This window comes from Berkeleyomyces rouxiae, assembly GCF_048999995.1.
Source record: "Berkeleyomyces rouxiae strain 22BRR77 chromosome Unknown BrBRR77_ptg000008l, whole genome shotgun sequence".
Classification (NCBI taxonomy): domain Eukaryota; kingdom Fungi; phylum Ascomycota; class Sordariomycetes; order Microascales; family Ceratocystidaceae; genus Berkeleyomyces; species Berkeleyomyces rouxiae.
In genome coordinates, this window is record NW_027396498.1 from 457,352 (window position 1) to 473,488 (window position 16,137).

Genomic DNA, 16,137 nt, shown 5'->3' on the forward strand with positions numbered 1-16,137 from the left:
CGTTGTCCGGCCGTAGGGCCCTCTTTCATAGGCGAGGGGGGCCGTCTGTCGTAGATTTGCGGTCAACGTAGGGCACTGCTGGGACAATAGCGCCGCCGACGTTGACGTTTTTGCCGACACACTTGTCGTAGTCAGCCTGGGTCAGGGCCTCGACGACCACCGAGCCAGCCTGCTTACCCTTGGCAGGGACCACAAGCCAGCGCAGCGAGTCGGAGATCTTGACGCCGTTGAAGTCCGCCATGTCCTTGGGCAGCTCCTTGAGACTGTCGAAACCGTCTTCAATCGGCACACCGTGGATGACAAAGCAGAGCTTTGACGACTTGTGGGTTCTGGAGCCGGGAGATGTGGCGCGCGTGAACTCGCAGGCGCCAAAGCAGGACAGCTCCTTGACCACGCGCTGCAGATTGGAGGTCATCAATCTGACGGCCTCACTGTCCACAGCGTGCAGCAAGATGTTGCCCGCCTTGGTGCGCTGGACCGCAGACACTGCAGTCTTGCCAAGAAGGCGGTTCACCGCGTCGCGCACGCGTCGCTGGGGCAGCGCGCTGGCTCTCGACTCGGGTGTGGTGACAATAACGACGGCCGTTTTCTCGCGAGGGGCAGTCGTGGTGGTCGTGGTGGTGGTCGTGTTGGGGGCGGGGGTCGTGGTTTTGTCGGCAGCCTTCTTCTGGGCGCGCTTGGCGACTACGGTCCACGTGTCGGGGGACTCAGTGGGCGCGTCGGCATCAGCCATAGCTGTGTCCGGGGCGGGAGGCGCGGCGGCGTCATCGGTAGTAGTAGTGGCGGTCGAGGTGGTGGTCGAGGTGGTGGTCTTTTTTTTTTTTTTTTATTCATTACTCGCATGGAACCTGACAGGGTTATGGCGAGGTGTATATTAATACTATACACGAATCAAGGTTTAACGGAATCTCAAACAAGCTAGCTACTACACATAATATACTCCAATCCCCTGGCAGGGAGGCAGTTACATCTAAGATCCCACAAATATAATCCCCAAGTTATGACAGAAAGGAAATACATGAATAGTTTTTGGTATGAATTTCCAACGAGCAGCACTAACCCCAAGTGCCCCAGTTAAGGTTGACTGCTCGTAGAAAATTGGCGTCACTGGTAGGAATCGAACCTACGACTTCTCGGTAGCCAACCGAAAAGCCTTGCCAGGTGCTATACCACTGCACCACAGCGACTAGAGGTGGTGGTCGAGGTAGTGGTGTCGGGTGTGCTGGACTGGTCGCCAGCGGTGTCGATGACCATAGCATCAGCCTGGTCAGTGGCGGCGGTTGCGGCGGTTGCAGCATTTTTTTTGGCCTTTTTGCCGCGGCGTCTGCGCTTATTGGCCTTAGGCGCAGGGGTGGCGATTTTTTTGCAGGGGGGTTCTAAAACCGGCTCCCCAGTGGTTCTGGTACAGGGCTCACTGCCCAGGACAGAAGGCGCGGCTGGCACCTCAGGTGTCTGCGTCGCAGCCTCGCTGTACGCAGCCACGGCTGCAGCCTCGTGTGCCGGCTTGGGGCGGGCAGCCTTCGAGACTTCCATCTCAACCAGCGTTTTGTGGTCGTGGCGCGACATTACGACGAGCCCGCACTCGTTGCCAAACTGGCGCAGGATGCGCATCAGCTGGGCCTCAGAAGCTGACTCCTTGAGGCGTTCCAGGACGAGGAAGACCTCGTTCATGATGGCGGCGTTCTGCTCGTCGCGCCGGCGCTTGCGCTCCAACATGAGAGCAATCTCTCGGGCGCGCTTCGCCGGAATGGTCTGGTCGTTGTTGTTGTTGTTGGTGTTGTTGGTGTTGTTGGTGTCGTTCTCATCGCGCTGAGCCTGGCTGAACACGAACGGGTTCCCATCCAGTGCCTTAGGCGTCGGCGTTGTCGCGTCCGAGTCGCGCGAGTCGGGTGTCGAGGGAATCTCAACAACCGGCGCATCTTCAACGCCTGCATCGACTTTCATCGATGAGGTGACGGGCGCATGCTGCGACGGTGAACGCAGCAGCTCGTCTTCGTCGGAACGCGGTTCCTGGCTCGCCATCTGGGCGAAACTCAGCCCCAGGCGCGTCGTGCGGCGCGTTTCATCGCGCGCGGTCGGTTTCTTGTCTATTTTGTTCGATGCACTGCTCGAACTAGTCTTAGAATCAATTGAGCTGTTGCTCAGAGTCGTTTTGGTGAGTTTTTCTGTCGATTTGGCCATTTTTGCAAAAGTTTTTCCTTCCTCAATGATAGGTTCCTGAGGTGGACAGTCGGGCCTGTGGAGGAAGACGTCAGTTAGACAGAGTGTTAAGACGTATGGTCGGTTGAGATGAAGAGGCAACACACAACTTAGATGGCTATTCTGAGAATAGAGCGGCACAAAGAGGAAGGAGGAGGAACAATCACACACTTCAAAGAAGAAGAAAGGTTGAACTGCAAAGAAAGCAAGAACAGAATGGTATAAAGAAGAAGAAGAAGGTAAGCAAGTGCATGTGATTGTTAAGCTTGGAGAACAAGAGTAAACCTGATCAACTCAGGGCAGGAGACGACGATATTTATGTTGTCGGCGCTCCTGACAAAACTCTGTCTTCCCAAGCTAGAAACAATCAACATCTAACTACGAACAAAAGATAAGTCTCGTGTAAACAAGACGTAACAGGTTCGTAACAATCGAACCAGATAACAACCCCCACCTAAGCACGCAATGGCAATTGCAACAAGAAAACTCTGCAGCAGCAGAACAACGTCTATCAGAGCACCCGTGCTCAGCACATCCCACGACAACCTCATATCCGTTGATCAACTCACGATCTACACAGACCAACCTGTGCCATAAGCGCATCTTCATAGGTCGCCGACCTTCGGCGTTGTGGAAAAGAAGAGTGGGGTAGGTCTCATGCATAACCCTTAGCATGAGCAGTGTCAGGATAGCTATTCATGACAGTAGCCCCCCTTTTTATGACTGATTTCCACAGCAGTACTAAGATCGTCTGGCGTTAGGCATCCTCTTGTAGAATTCTGCAACCTTCTCAGGTGCATTGGCTAAATGGTCCAGAGGTTCCCAGGAGGGTCCATCATGTTCATAGCCCTCCCAAACTACTTGATATTGCAGAGGGCCACGCGAAGACACGCCTATAATTTCCTTGACCACAAATTCTTCCTCGCCATCTACTATGACGGGAGGAGGAGGAGGGTTTTTCTGGCCAGGAAGAGGATCCGACGCACATGGTTCCAGCAGACAAACGTGGAAGACGGGATGAACCTTCATAGTGGCAGGGAGTGCCAACTCGTAGGCATGCGAAGACACCTTCCGTAGAATCTTAAATGGGCCAAGCTTCTTGAAGTCCAACTTCTTTGAAGGACGAGTAGTTCGAATATTTCTACTCAAAAGCCACACTAAGTCCCCTTCTCGAAGGAGAGGGGCGGAAGATTTGTGTCGATTCGCGTACTCGGTCATCCGCTCACGGCTCCACGTAATTTCAGTCTTTAAAAACTGACAAATGTTGTCAAGCTCTTTAACAAAGTTCCGCAACGGGCCTTTTTCCACAGAGACTGGGAGCGACTCACGCCCACTTCTGGGGTGAAACCCGTGGTTCGCAAAGAAGGGCGTCAGCATAGTAGAACTGGACTCGGAGTCATTGTAAGAGAACTCCGCCAAGGGCAAAAGATCAGCCCAATTGTCCTGTCTATAGTTGGTGTAACCCCGCAGGTATTGCTCCAAAATAGAGTTCACACGCTCAGTCTGACCATCGGTCTGAGGGTGGAACTGTCATGAATAGCTATCCTGACACTGCTCATGCTAAGGGTTATGCATGAGACCTACCCCACTCTTCTTTTCCACAACGCCGAAGGTCGGCGACCTATGAAGATGCGCTTATGGCACAGGTTGGTCTGTGTAGATCGTGAGTTGATCAACGGATATGAGGTTGTCGTGGGATGTGCTGAGCACGGGTGCTCTGATAGACGTTGTTCTGCTGCTGCGGAGTTTTCTTGTTGCAATTGCCATTGCGTGCTTAGGTGGGGGTTGTTATCTGGTTCGATTGTTACGAACCTGTTACGTCTTGTTTACACGAGACTTATCTTTTGTTCGTAGTTAGATGTTGATTGTTTCTAGCTTGGGAAGACAGAGTTTTGTCAGGAGCGCCGACAACATAAATATCGTCGTCTCCTGCCCTGAGTTGATCAGGTTTACTCTTGTTCTCCAAGCTTAACAATCACATGCACTTGCTTACCTTCTTCTTCTTCTTTATACCATTCTGTTCTTGCTTTCTTTGCAGTTCAACCTTTCTTCTTCTTTGAAGTGTGTGATTGTTCCTCCTCCTTCCTCTTTGTGCCGCTCTATTCTCAGAATAGCCATCTAAGTTGTGTGTTGCCTCTTCATCTCAACCGACCATACGTCTTAGCACTCTGTCTAACTGACGTCTTCCTCCACAGGCCCGACTGTCCACCTCAGGAACCTATCATTGTCCCGAGTCGTTGGCTGTACCCGGAACCCTAATCCTTTCTTCGGGCCCTATCCGTAATATTTTGTTAAGCTTCATTTGAAGACCCGACGCTATTACAACTTTGGCTCTCTTTGGCACTTTTTTCTCTCCTCATTTATTTTTCCCTCTCTATTACGTTTCAACTCGCAATGGCCCTCACTCGCGAAATGATCGAGCATCTCAATACGTTCCTCCTGTCGATTCCTGACCGAACTCCTGAGAACTGGCATCTCGGTGCCCTTCCTAGGGAGTTCAGTGCTGAGATCAAAATGGCTATTGTGGCGGCTTACATGTCTGGTCTGCGCACCGACGATGGTGCCCCGCCCATCCCCGTTGGCTCTGTTCCTGATGCGGCTCAGGTTTACTGGGCTGCGTTCCAGGCTGGCGCTGAAGCCCGCTTCAACTCCCTTGAGTCTCTTCCCCGAGTCAAACGGGAAGAGGATGCCGATCCGTTGAAAGAGGCCGACAAGCATCTTGATGTCGTGCCCTATGATGGCAATCAGCAAGGCTTCCAGGCGTTCCAGAGGCAACTTGCGGTCAAATTTGCTGCTGCACCCAAGCACCACCGCACGGAGCAGCGCAAGCTGATGACTGCCTTCTCCTACCTTAGAGATGGCGCTCTGGATTGGGCCATGCCTCGGATGGACCCGGCCACTGGACACATGAACTTTGAAACGTACGACGATTTTATGAAATCGTTAGCTGAGGCTTTCGATGACCCTGACTGGCGCATGACTGCGACCCAGCAGATCTTCGACTTAAAGCAGACAGGTACTTTATTACGGATAGGGCCCAAGGAAACCATTAGGGTTCTAGAAAGCCAACGACTCAGGACAATGATAGGTTCCAGAGGTGGACAGTCAGGCCTGCGCGGATATACGGCCGGGAGGAGAGGATAGAACTCTCTAGGTCGTATGGTCGGTTTGAGGTAAAGAGGCACACTCAACTAATTGATCTTATAACACACGGAAGGGAATAAACAATCACAGGAACACTGAGGTAACGAAGACGACAGAAGGTACTGATGCAATGAAGGCTATCAAGAAACAAGTGATAATTAAAGATATAGTACTAAAGAAGAAGGTACTATCGAAGAAGTGATACTATAAACTAGTATACAAAGAAGAATGGCAAAAGGGGTGTATGTGATTGTTAAGCTTGGGGAGCAAGAGTTAACCTGATCACACAGGGCAGAAGGCAACGCTATTTAAGGCGTTGCAGATTCTGACAACAGAGATCTTCCCAAGCTAGAACCAAATCACAGATAACCGAAAGTGGGGACATACGTAACTCAACGTTACCAGACGCTACTATCAAACCGGATGTTAGTTCACGAGATAAACCAACACGGCAGCAGCAGAACTGAAAATCCCTCAAGACACCCAGGCAACGATATGTCGCGTTACAGCGATATCGGCCTAACAGGTGTGGGCCCCACGCTCAAACGCTGTTGACACAAAAGGAACGAGAATAGCAGTCAACTCAGAATAAGCTGCATCAACTGCAGAGTACCGAGTTACCTAATAGCGATGATCTATAGTGTGCAAGCCGGCCACACCCGAGTAGATAAACCGGAGTGACACCTCAAGGTTACACAGACCACCAAGTGGTATAACCGTATCATCATACGTCCTTGGAACATTAGCGTGACACAACGGAAGCGGGGTAAGGTGCCAGGCATAACCCTATGCAATGGCAATGGCAAGAATGGCTATTCATGACAGTATGCTCCTTTTAAATGACTGATTTCCACAGCAGTACTAAGATCGCCACATCCTAGACTAGAATCAAGTCGGAGAATTCGCAAAAGGAAGCCGGGCATCTAGGGACACGGAAGTCCACCGGGCTTTGCAGAATCGGAACAGAAGGAATAAGCCAACCATACGGGTCTAGACACAGCATGACTCCGCAGGCAAGAATTGTAGATCTCGATGCACCAACAACATCGTGACGTATAGGGGATCAACGGAATCCCTAGCATGAAAGCTTGTACATCTGATCAACATAAAACAAGGCCTTGAAGTGCAACGACAACTTCGTAAGGGCCTCGTGTCCACAGACAAGAGGAAGGTAAAAAAGAATGGGAATAACGAAAGGCAACCTCATCAACCGAGGGGCAGCACCAAGGATCTTAAGTGGGAATAAGTTGAGAACGCAGCTCAGTACCCGCAAAGGCAAAGGTTTTTCAACCTTGTTGTCCTCCCTAGTTATGGCATTGGTCATAGAAGTAAGAGCCAGGCCTGTAGGTTATAACAAACAACAATCGCTCAGTTCCATAGCCCATAAATCTGTTGCCTGCAAGATGCAGAAGGTCCCCTGAGAACTACCAAGTTCTGGTAACAAGTGTACACCAGAGTGGCTACTCAGTTGGCACAATCATCAATCGCCGCGACATAATCGCCTCCACAATAGCTAAGAACCCCCTGGGACATGGTTCGATGGATGTAAACGAACACGATTCCGGTTGTGGGAGAATAGACTAACATGTGTAATGGGGACTCATCATCGATCGGGTAATTGGTATATGACAACAGACAGCATGGAAACAAAGACGTGCAGGATCCGTAAAGAGTATTGGTGAAAGGGGAAAACAAGAAATTGGTAAAGTCAGCTTGTCAAACTTGGCAGTATTTCAGCACAAGATACAAGACTGGCCTGCACCACCATAGGCAGGACTTCGAAGAGGGACATCGTGTTTCTTTTAACGAGAAGAAAAACAACAAGATATTGTCCAAAAGAGAGAGGCAGAGAGTAGGCCCAAGTGAAGACACAAAGAGGTCGCAGAAAGGAGACATAGAGTAGTCGCAAGTAGACGTAACAGAGTCGAAGAAAGTAACAGGCAAGAGAGCTGTCCAAAGTAGAGGACACAGAACATGTCACAAGAAGTAGACGTATAGTGGTCGTAAGTAGACACAACAACAGCCGAAAGAAAATAGTCCGAACAGTGGCCTAACGCATTAGACACAACTGTGGCACGAAGACTAGACATAACTGTCAAGAAGTGGGACAGAAGCGAGCTGTTAACAACGCGAGTAGACAGCAACTGTCAATACCCAGACAGACACGGGCTGTCAGCAAAGCGAGTAGATATAAACTATCAATACCCGGACAGACACGAGCTGTCGGCAATTATAACCCAGCAGGGGTCAAACGCAAGCACCATAGTGGTCAAAGAAGAGACACAAAAAAAGCAGTCGCCGATGGACACACGGTGTCACAAGGAAGAGGCATTAAGAGGTGTCAACCCAAAGAACAGACACGAGCTGTTCGTAGAACCAACGAGCTCAGCAAAGAACAGACACTAGCTGCTGATATCATATAAATAGACCCAACAGGAGTCAAAACAATTAGGCAAGACAAAGGCCAAGAAATACAGACACAGAGGTCTAAAAACAGACATAAACTGTCCAAGAAATCCCACAAGAACTCAATAACATGCTTTGGCACAATGGCAGGTGTGTGAGTAAACTCAACAACAACACTTTATACACTCAGGTACCATGTTGTAACTCAAAGTAATCTGGGAGTTGGCAACATCATTGCTGCAAGCCAAAAGGTGCATAGCTGGTAGACATGGCTTTCTGGAAACCCCCGTTCAGATGTGGCAAGTTGTAACGACTGGTTGATGCGGGACCAAATGAACAGCTTATAAAATAAGGTAGTTGACCGCCCGTAAATCAACAGAAGATCGTACACTGCCTGGTTCCCGAGGACAAAGAATCGGAGAAGCCAACACTGAAGAAGTAGGGGCAATGAAGCCACGTGTGAGCATGCCATCCAGGTTTTGCTTGACAAGTTGCAAATTTAGATGTGCATCATCAGACGGAAGAGTATTGATATGTTCGGCAGTCGAGACAAGATTAACAGCATGACCTGCGTCTTGACAAGAGGTGGTTGAAGGTACACCATCCCGCAAGAACACCGGACGCAAATCATAATAACTGTCCGAACTGCATTCGGGATATCGCTTGTGCACTTGTTCTAGCCGTAGGTCATCCTGATCAACAGGATCGAGAACCTGCTCAGCGGTAGTGCGGTGAGCCCGCCGGTTCTCATTGCTTGCAGTGGAACGCAAAGCTTGAGACGACATTAGCCTAGAGGAACAAAGTGCTTCAACGAAATTAAAGGAGCTGGGACAGAGACAGTGCCATCAACTGACTGTCCACAGAAGAAGAGAAGTAGATTGAGAAATGGAATCAACTAAGAACCAGAAAGAGCCGAGTTATGACTAGCGGACGAAGAAGGTTGTGTAACAACAGCAGCGCTAGTATGATCATAGGAAGACGGGATATCGGCCGTAGTCGAGAGCCGGAACGAAAAGAAGAATAAGGTGTGCTAAAGAATAACAAAGAGTTGGAAGAATGTGTGAGTCTTTAAATGAAGCTTAACAAAATATTACGGATAGGGCCCAAGGAAACCATTAGGGTTCTAGAAAGCCAACGACTCAGGACAATGATAGGTTCCAGAGGTGGACAGTCAGGCCTGCGCGGATATACGGCCGGGAGGAGAGGATAGAACTCTCTAGGTCGTATGGTCGGTTTGAGGTAAAGAGGCACACTCAACTAATTGATCTTATAACACACGGAAGGGAATAAACAATCACAGGAACACTGAGGTAACGAAGACGACAGAAGGTACTGATGCAATGAAGGCTATCAAGAAACAAGTGATAATTAAAGATATAGTACTAAAGAAGAAGGTACTATCGAAGAAGTGATACTATAAACTAGTATACAAAGAAGAATGGCAAAAGGGGTGTATGTGATTGTTAAGCTTGGGGAGCAAGAGTTAACCTGATCACACAGGGCAGAAGGCAACGCTATTTAAGGCGTTGCAGATTCTGACAACAGAGATCTTCCCAAGCTAGAACCAAATCACAGATAACCGAAAGTGGGGACATACGTAACTCAACGTTACCAGACGCTACTATCAAACCGGATGTTAGTTCACGAGATAAACCAACACGGCAGCAGCAGAACTGAAAATCCCTCAAGACACCCAGGCAACGATATGTCGCGTTACAGCGATATCGGCCTAACAGGTGTGGGCCCCACGCTCAAACGCTGTTGACACAAAAGGAACGAGAATAGCAGTCAACTCAGAATAAGCTGCATCAACTGCAGAGTACCGAGTTACCTAATAGCGATGATCTATAGTGTGCAAGCCGGCCACACCCGAGTAGATAAACCGGAGTGACACCTCAAGGTTACACAGACCACCAAGTGGTATAACCGTATCATCATACGTCCTTGGAACATTAGCGTGACACAACGGAAGCGGGGTAAGGTGCCAGGCATAACCCTATGCAATGGCAATGGCAAGAATGGCTATTCATGACATACTTGTACTGCCTATCACTCTGCTTTTACAACGCTGTTGAAGAAACTCGGTTGGGCCGACGCTGATTTCACCATTGCACTATTTCAGCGAGGCCTCAAGCCCCACATACAGGACGCTCTGGCTTGGAACACCTATCCTGCCCCTAAGGGAACGCTTGATCAGTTCGCTAATTTCTGCAACACGCTGGACAATACGATCAACAACCGAACCCGGGGAAACAACGGGAAAATCCAACCGCCTCCTGGTGTGGTCCCCTTTCAGCAAGATTCTCGTTCGAGAAATGCTGGCGCCCAAAAAGCTGTCCCCAACACCAAGCCAGCTAAGGGTACCTCTGCAGGTCCCGATGCCAACGGTCTACCCTTCCGTAAGACTGCTGACGGCAAAATGGCAAAGGGTGTTTGTTGGAAGTGTGGCGCAAAGGACCACATGCTAAAGGCTTGCCCCAAAAACAACCTTGCTCTTCGCGCAGTTACTGTCCCTTCTCCCTCCACTTCTACCCGGGCTCCCTCGACGGCCCCTGCGCCTGATGCGTCAAAAAACTAGAAGGGCTACCGACCCATTCCCCTCTGGTCCTGGCTAGCCCTGACGCTGCTGATGAGGGTCTCTTGAGAATCAGCACTTGTTCTCTTGATAATGCTATCGATTATGGTAACTCTCCCCCTCTGGTTATTCCTGTGACAGTGAATAATTCCATTGAGGCCTACGCTATGGTGGATTCGGGATCAACAACTTGTTTTGTGGATTCTGAATTTATAGCAAGGCATCAGATTCCTACTGTTCTCAAGGCCAGAGCCGAGTCGCTCCATGTTGTTGATGGTAGTGAAACTGCTGCGGGTAAAGTGACCCACCAAGTTCCTTTGTCCCTCTCTTTTCCTAATTATTCAGAAACTTTGGTTTTTCAAATCACGAAGCTTGGGGGCTACCACATCATCCTGGGGAAATGCTGGCTCGACGCCCATAACCCGGAAATTTCTTGGCCTTCCAATACGCTCAAGATATCGGTTACTTCTACCGCCGATGGCAATGCTGTGGCAGCTTCTGATTCTTCTTCTTCTTCTTCTTCTGTTTCGACTGCTTCTACTGATTCTGGCGCTTCGTTTGATTTTTCTTATACAAAAAACGACAAAAATATTGCTTCTACCGCTGGCAGTCAGATTGAGGGATCTGCTCCTGCTTCAGCCACTTCACCCCTTCCTTCTTTTATTGCACAATCGTCAGCTGTGTCTTGTTCCTGTGTGACGGTGTCGTCTCAGGCTTTTTTTTTTTTTTTTTTTTTATTCATTACTCGCATGGAACCTGACAGGGTTATGGCGAGGTGTATATTAATACTATACACGAATCAAGGTTTAACGGAATCTCAAACAAGCTAGCTACTACACATAATATACTCCAATCCCCTGGCAGGGAGGCAGTTACATCTAAGATCCCACAAATATAATCCCCAAGTTATGACAGAAAGGAAATACATGAATAGTTTTTGGTATGAATTTCCAACGAGCAGCACTAACCCCAAGTGCCCCAGTTAAGGTTGACTGCTCGTAGAAAATTGGCGTCACTGGTAGGAATCGAACCTACGACTTCTCGGTAGCCAACCGAAAAGCCTTGCCAGGTGCTATACCACTGCACCACAGCGACGTCTCAGGCTTTGCATCGCTTTGCCAAAGCTGAGAAACTACAGATTTATCGTGTCACCGCTCAGGAAGTCCTGGATTATCTCAATCAGGAGGACCTAACTCCGGAACAAGAGCATGCACGGCTCCTTGAACGCATCCCGAAGAAATACCATGACCTACTTCCTCTGTTCTCTCGAGAAGGTGCTGATCAACTACCACCTCACCGGGACATTGATCATGCGATTAACTTCGTTCCCGATGCGAAATACCCCAAGGCCCCGCTGTACGATATGACTCCACTCGAGTTGCAGGCTGTCAAAAAATATCTAGATGGCATGCTTGCTAAAGGCTTTATTTCCTCTTCCTCTTCGCCGCTGGCTTCCCCGATTCTTTTTGCTAGGAAGCCAGGCAGTTTACGATTCTGTGTTGATTTCCGAGCCGTCAATGATATCACCATCAAAGACGTAACTCCTCTGCCTCGGATCAATGAATCACTGCGCACGGCGGCTACGGGAAACATTTTTACAAAGCTGGATCTGAGAGCCGCGTACCACTTGATTCGCATCAAGAAAGGTGATGAATACAAGACAGCTTTCAGAACTCGATATGGCATTTTTGAGTACAATGTGATGCCGTTTGGGCTCACCAATGCTCCTGCCACGTGTCAGAAATATGTCAGCGAGGTCTTGTCGGAGTATTTGGACATATTCTGTGTCTGTTACTTGGATGATATCCTGGTGTTCTCTCTGAACCAAGAGGAACATGATGTTCATGTGCGCAAAGTCCTGCTAAAATTAGCGCAGGCCAGTCTGTTTGTCAAGGGTGAAAAATGCGAATTCGACAAGACTGAAACTACCTTTGTTGGCTTTGTTATTTCAGCCGATGCTCTGAAGATGGACCCCGCTAAAGTTGCGGCTGTCCGTGAGTGGGAGGCTCCCCGAACTGTTAAGGGAGTCCAGTCCTTTTTGGGTTTTGCCAATTTCTATAGGAGGTTCATCCGTGACTTCTCTAGAATCTGCACACCTCTCTTCGAGTTGACTAAAAAGACGCAATCTTTTGTCTGGTCCTCTGAATGTGAGGCAGCATTTCACACCCTGAAGGACCTTTTCTGCTCTGAACCTATCCTCAAGCACTTTGATTACCTGTTGGACACTGTTATTGAAACAGACGCGTCTGACCGTGTAATATCTGCCGTCATGTCTCAATACCACCCGACTGACAAGGGGCTTCTACTACACCCCGTGGCCTATTTCTCTCAAAAAATGAATCCTGCCCAGTGTAACTACGGCGTAGGTGACAAGGAGTTGTTAGCCATTGTGGAGTCTCTAAAGTCGTGGCGATTCATGGTTGAAAGTCTGGAAAAACCTGTTCTGGTATTGACGGACCATCGGAATTTAGCCGTTCTTAAGCAAATTCCGGCCATGAACAGACGGCAAGCGAGGTGGGCTATGGAACTGAGCGAGTACCGTTATGTCATCACTTATAGGCCTGGCTCCTTGAATTCTAGAGCTGATGCCCTGACCAGACGCTACGAAGACCTCGTTTCTTCTTCTTCTGAGGAGGATAAAGAGCTGTGTGCTCCTATTATTCCCCCTGAAAATTTTATTGGTACCATGTCTTTGGTAGACGAGGTAAAAATCGCGCTATCCACGGACAAGTGGGCTCTTGATGTTATTTCTGCTCTTCGAGGCCAGTCGACCAAACCTCCAGATGTGGACCTCAGTGTCTGCAGGCTTGACAATGACGGTCTTTTGTTTGTCAACGACCTTCTATATTTGCCGAACGAGGATCTACGAGTTCGTGCATTGAAGAATTGTCATGATATTATGCCTAGCGGACACCCTGGACAAAAGAACACTTTTGAACTTCTTGTTCGGGAATACTGGTGGCCCGGGATGCGTCGTGATGTCATCCGGTACATCCGAAATTGTGAGGTCTGCCAACGGATCAAGTCCGCGCGACATAGTCCCTACGGTCTACTGAAACCTCTGACCATTCCGCAAGCTCGGTGGACATCTGTGTCCCTTGATTTTATCACCGGCTTGCCGGTCTCCAATTCTTTTGACATGATTCTCGTTGTCGTCGATAGGCTTAGCAAAATGGCTCACTTTATACCTTGCGATTCCTCGCTGGATGCTGCAGGTTTTGCTAAGCTCTATTTGTCAGCAGTGTATAGGCTCCACGGTCTGCCATTGGACATTGTGTCCGACAGGGGTAGTCTGTTTACGTCGGCTTTTTCCAAGGCTTTAGCCAAACTGTTGGGCATAAAGCAAAATCTGAGTACTGCGTTCCTATTACGGATAGGGCCCGAAGAAAGGATTAGGGTTCCGGGTACAGCCAACGACTCGGGACAATGATAGGTTCCTGAGGTGGACAGTCGGGCCTGTGGAGGAAGACGTCAGTTAGACAGAGTGCTAAGACGTATGGTCGGTTGAGATGAAGAGGCAACACACAACTTAGATGGCTATTCTGAGAATAGAGCGGCACAAAGAGGAAGGAGGAGGGACAATCACACACTTCAAAGAAGAAGAAAGGTTGAACTGCAAAGAAAGCAAGAACAGAATGGTATAAAGAAGAAGAAGAAGGTAAGCAAGTGCATGTGATTGTTAAGCTTGGAGAACAAGAGTAAACCTGATCAACTCAGGGCAGGAGACGACGATATTTATGTTGTCGGCGCTCCTGACAAAACTCTGTCTTCCCAAGCTAGAAACAATCAACATCTAACTACGAACAAAAGATAAGTCTCGTGTAAACAAGACGTAACAGGTTCGTAACAATCGAACCAGATAACAACCCCCACCTAAGCACGCAATGGCAATTGCAACAAGAAAACTCTGCAGCAGCAGAACAACGTCTATCAGAGCACCCGTGCTCAGCACATCCCACGACAACCTCATATCCGTTGATCAACTCACGATCTAAGCACAAGGCCAACAGATATACACCTGCATCAAAAATGGCCAAATCGACAGAAAAACTCACCAAAACGACTCTGAGCAACAGCTCAATTGATTCTAAGACTAGTTCGAGCAGTGCATCGAACAAAATAGACAAGAAACCGACCGCGCGCGATGAAACGCGCCGCACGACGCGCCTGGGGCTGAGTTTTGCCCAGATGGCGAGCCAGGAACCGCGTTCCGACGACGACGAGCTGCTGCGTTCACCGTCGCAGCCTGCGCCCGTCACCTCATCGATGAAAGTCGATGCAGGTGTTGAAGATGCGCCGGTGGTTGAGATTCCCTCGACACCCGACTCGCGCGACTCGGACGCGACAACGCCGACGCCTAATGCACTGGATGGGAACCTGTTCGTGTTCAGCCAGGCTCAGCGCGATGAGAACGACACCAACAACACCAACAACACCAACAACAACAACAACGACCAGACGATTCCGGCGAAGCGCGCCCGAGAGATTGCTCTCATGTTGGAGCGCAAGCGCCGGCGCGACGAGCAGAACGCCGCCATCATGAACGAGGTCTTCCTTGTTCTAGAACGACTCAAGGAGTCAGCCTCCGAGGCCCAGCTGATGCGCATCCTGCGCCAGTTTGGCAACGAGTGCGGGCTCGTCGTAATGTCGCGCCACGACCACAAGACGCTGGTTGAGATGGAAGTCTCAAAGGCTGCCCGCCCCAAGCCAGCACACGAGGCTGAAGCCGTGGCTGCGTACAGCGAGGCTGCGACGCAGACACCTGAGGTGCCAGCCGCGCCTTCTGTCCTGGGCAGTGAGCCCTGTGCCAGCAAAAAAAACGCCACCCCTGCGCCTAAGGCCAATAAGCGCAGACGCCGCGGCAAAAAGGCCAAAAAAAATGCTGCGACCGCCGCAACCGCCGCAACCGCCGCCACTGACCAGGCTGATGCTATGGTCATCGACACCGCTGGCGACCAGTCCAGCACACCCGACACCACTACCTCGACCACCACCTCGACCGCCACTACTACTACCGATGACGCCGCCGCGCCTCCCGCCCCGGACACGGCTATGGCTGATGCCGACGCGCCCACTGAGTCCCCCGACACGTGGACCGTAGTCGCCAAGCGCGCCCAGAAGAAGGCTGCCGACAAAACCACGACCCCCGCCCCCAACACGACCACCACCACGACCACCACGACTGCCCCTCGCGAGAAAACGGCCGTCGTTATTGTCACCACACCCGAGTCGAGAGCCAGCGCGCTGCCCCAGCGACGCGTGCGCGACGCGGTGAACCGCCTTCTTGGCAAGACTGCAGTGTCTGCGGTCCAGCGCACCAAGGCGGGCAACATCTTGCTGCACGCTGTGGACAGTGAGGCCGTCAGATTGATGACCTCCAATCTGCAGCGCGTGGTCAAGGAGCTGTCCTGCTTTGGCGCCTGCGAGTTCACGCGCGCCACATCTCCCGGCTCCAGAACCCACAAGTCGTCAAAGCTCTGCTTTGTCATCCACGGTGTGCCGATTGAAGACGGTTTCGACAGTCTCAAGGAGCTGCCCAAGGACATGGCGGACTTCAACGGCGTCAAGATCTCCGACTCGCTGCGCTGGCTTGTGGTCCCTGCCAAGGGTAAGCAGGCTGGCTCGGTGGTCGTCGAGGCCCTGACCCAGGCTGACTACGACAAGTGTGTCGGCAAAAACGTCAACGTCGGCGGCGCTATTGTCCCAGCAGTGCCCTACGTTGACCGCAAATCTACGACAGACGGCCCCCCTCGCCTATGAAAGAGGGCCCTACGGCCGGACAACGTCTACGCATCCTTCAGCACAACGTGCAC

At 50.4% G+C, this 16,137-nt stretch overlaps 5 protein-coding genes across 5 annotated transcripts; 3 read left to right on the forward strand and 2 right to left on the reverse strand.

Moving 5' to 3' along the window:
- Nucleotides 1–25: 25 nt before the first annotated feature.
- BROUX77_006269 (uncharacterized protein) lies at nucleotides 26–733 on the reverse strand (the record flags this gene model as incomplete). Its single annotated transcript, XM_073751235.1, has 1 exon — nucleotides 26–733. One exon carries the CDS (start codon nucleotides 731–733, stop codon nucleotides 26–28), a length of 708 nt encoding a protein of 235 aa, XP_073603338.1.
- A 431-nt stretch (nucleotides 734–1,164) lies between these two features.
- BROUX77_006270 (uncharacterized protein) lies at nucleotides 1,165–2,181 on the reverse strand (the record flags this gene model as incomplete). The annotated part of the gene is made up of 1 exon (XM_073751236.1): nucleotides 1,165–2,181. One exon carries the CDS (start codon nucleotides 2,179–2,181, stop codon nucleotides 1,165–1,167), a length of 1,017 nt encoding a protein of 338 aa, XP_073603339.1.
- A 2,412-nt stretch (nucleotides 2,182–4,593) lies between these two features.
- On the forward strand, nucleotides 4,594–5,343 carry BROUX77_006271 (uncharacterized protein; the record flags this gene model as incomplete). Its single annotated transcript, XM_073751237.1, has 1 exon — nucleotides 4,594–5,343. One exon carries the CDS (start codon nucleotides 4,594–4,596, stop codon nucleotides 5,341–5,343), a length of 750 nt encoding a protein of 249 aa, XP_073603340.1.
- Nucleotides 5,344–11,732: 6,389 nt separating this feature from the next.
- BROUX77_006272 (uncharacterized protein) lies at nucleotides 11,733–13,754 on the forward strand (the record flags this gene model as incomplete). The annotated part of the gene is made up of 1 exon (XM_073751238.1): nucleotides 11,733–13,754. One exon carries the CDS (start codon nucleotides 11,733–11,735, stop codon nucleotides 13,752–13,754), a length of 2,022 nt encoding a protein of 673 aa, XP_073603341.1.
- Nucleotides 13,755–14,353: 599 nt separating this feature from the next.
- BROUX77_006273 (uncharacterized protein) lies at nucleotides 14,354–16,084 on the forward strand (the record flags this gene model as incomplete). The annotated part of the gene is made up of 1 exon (XM_073751239.1): nucleotides 14,354–16,084. The coding sequence occupies one exon, from the start codon at nucleotides 14,354–14,356 to the stop codon at nucleotides 16,082–16,084; it is 1,731 nt and encodes a 576-aa protein (XP_073603342.1).
- Between the last annotated feature and the right edge of the window lie 53 nt (nucleotides 16,085–16,137).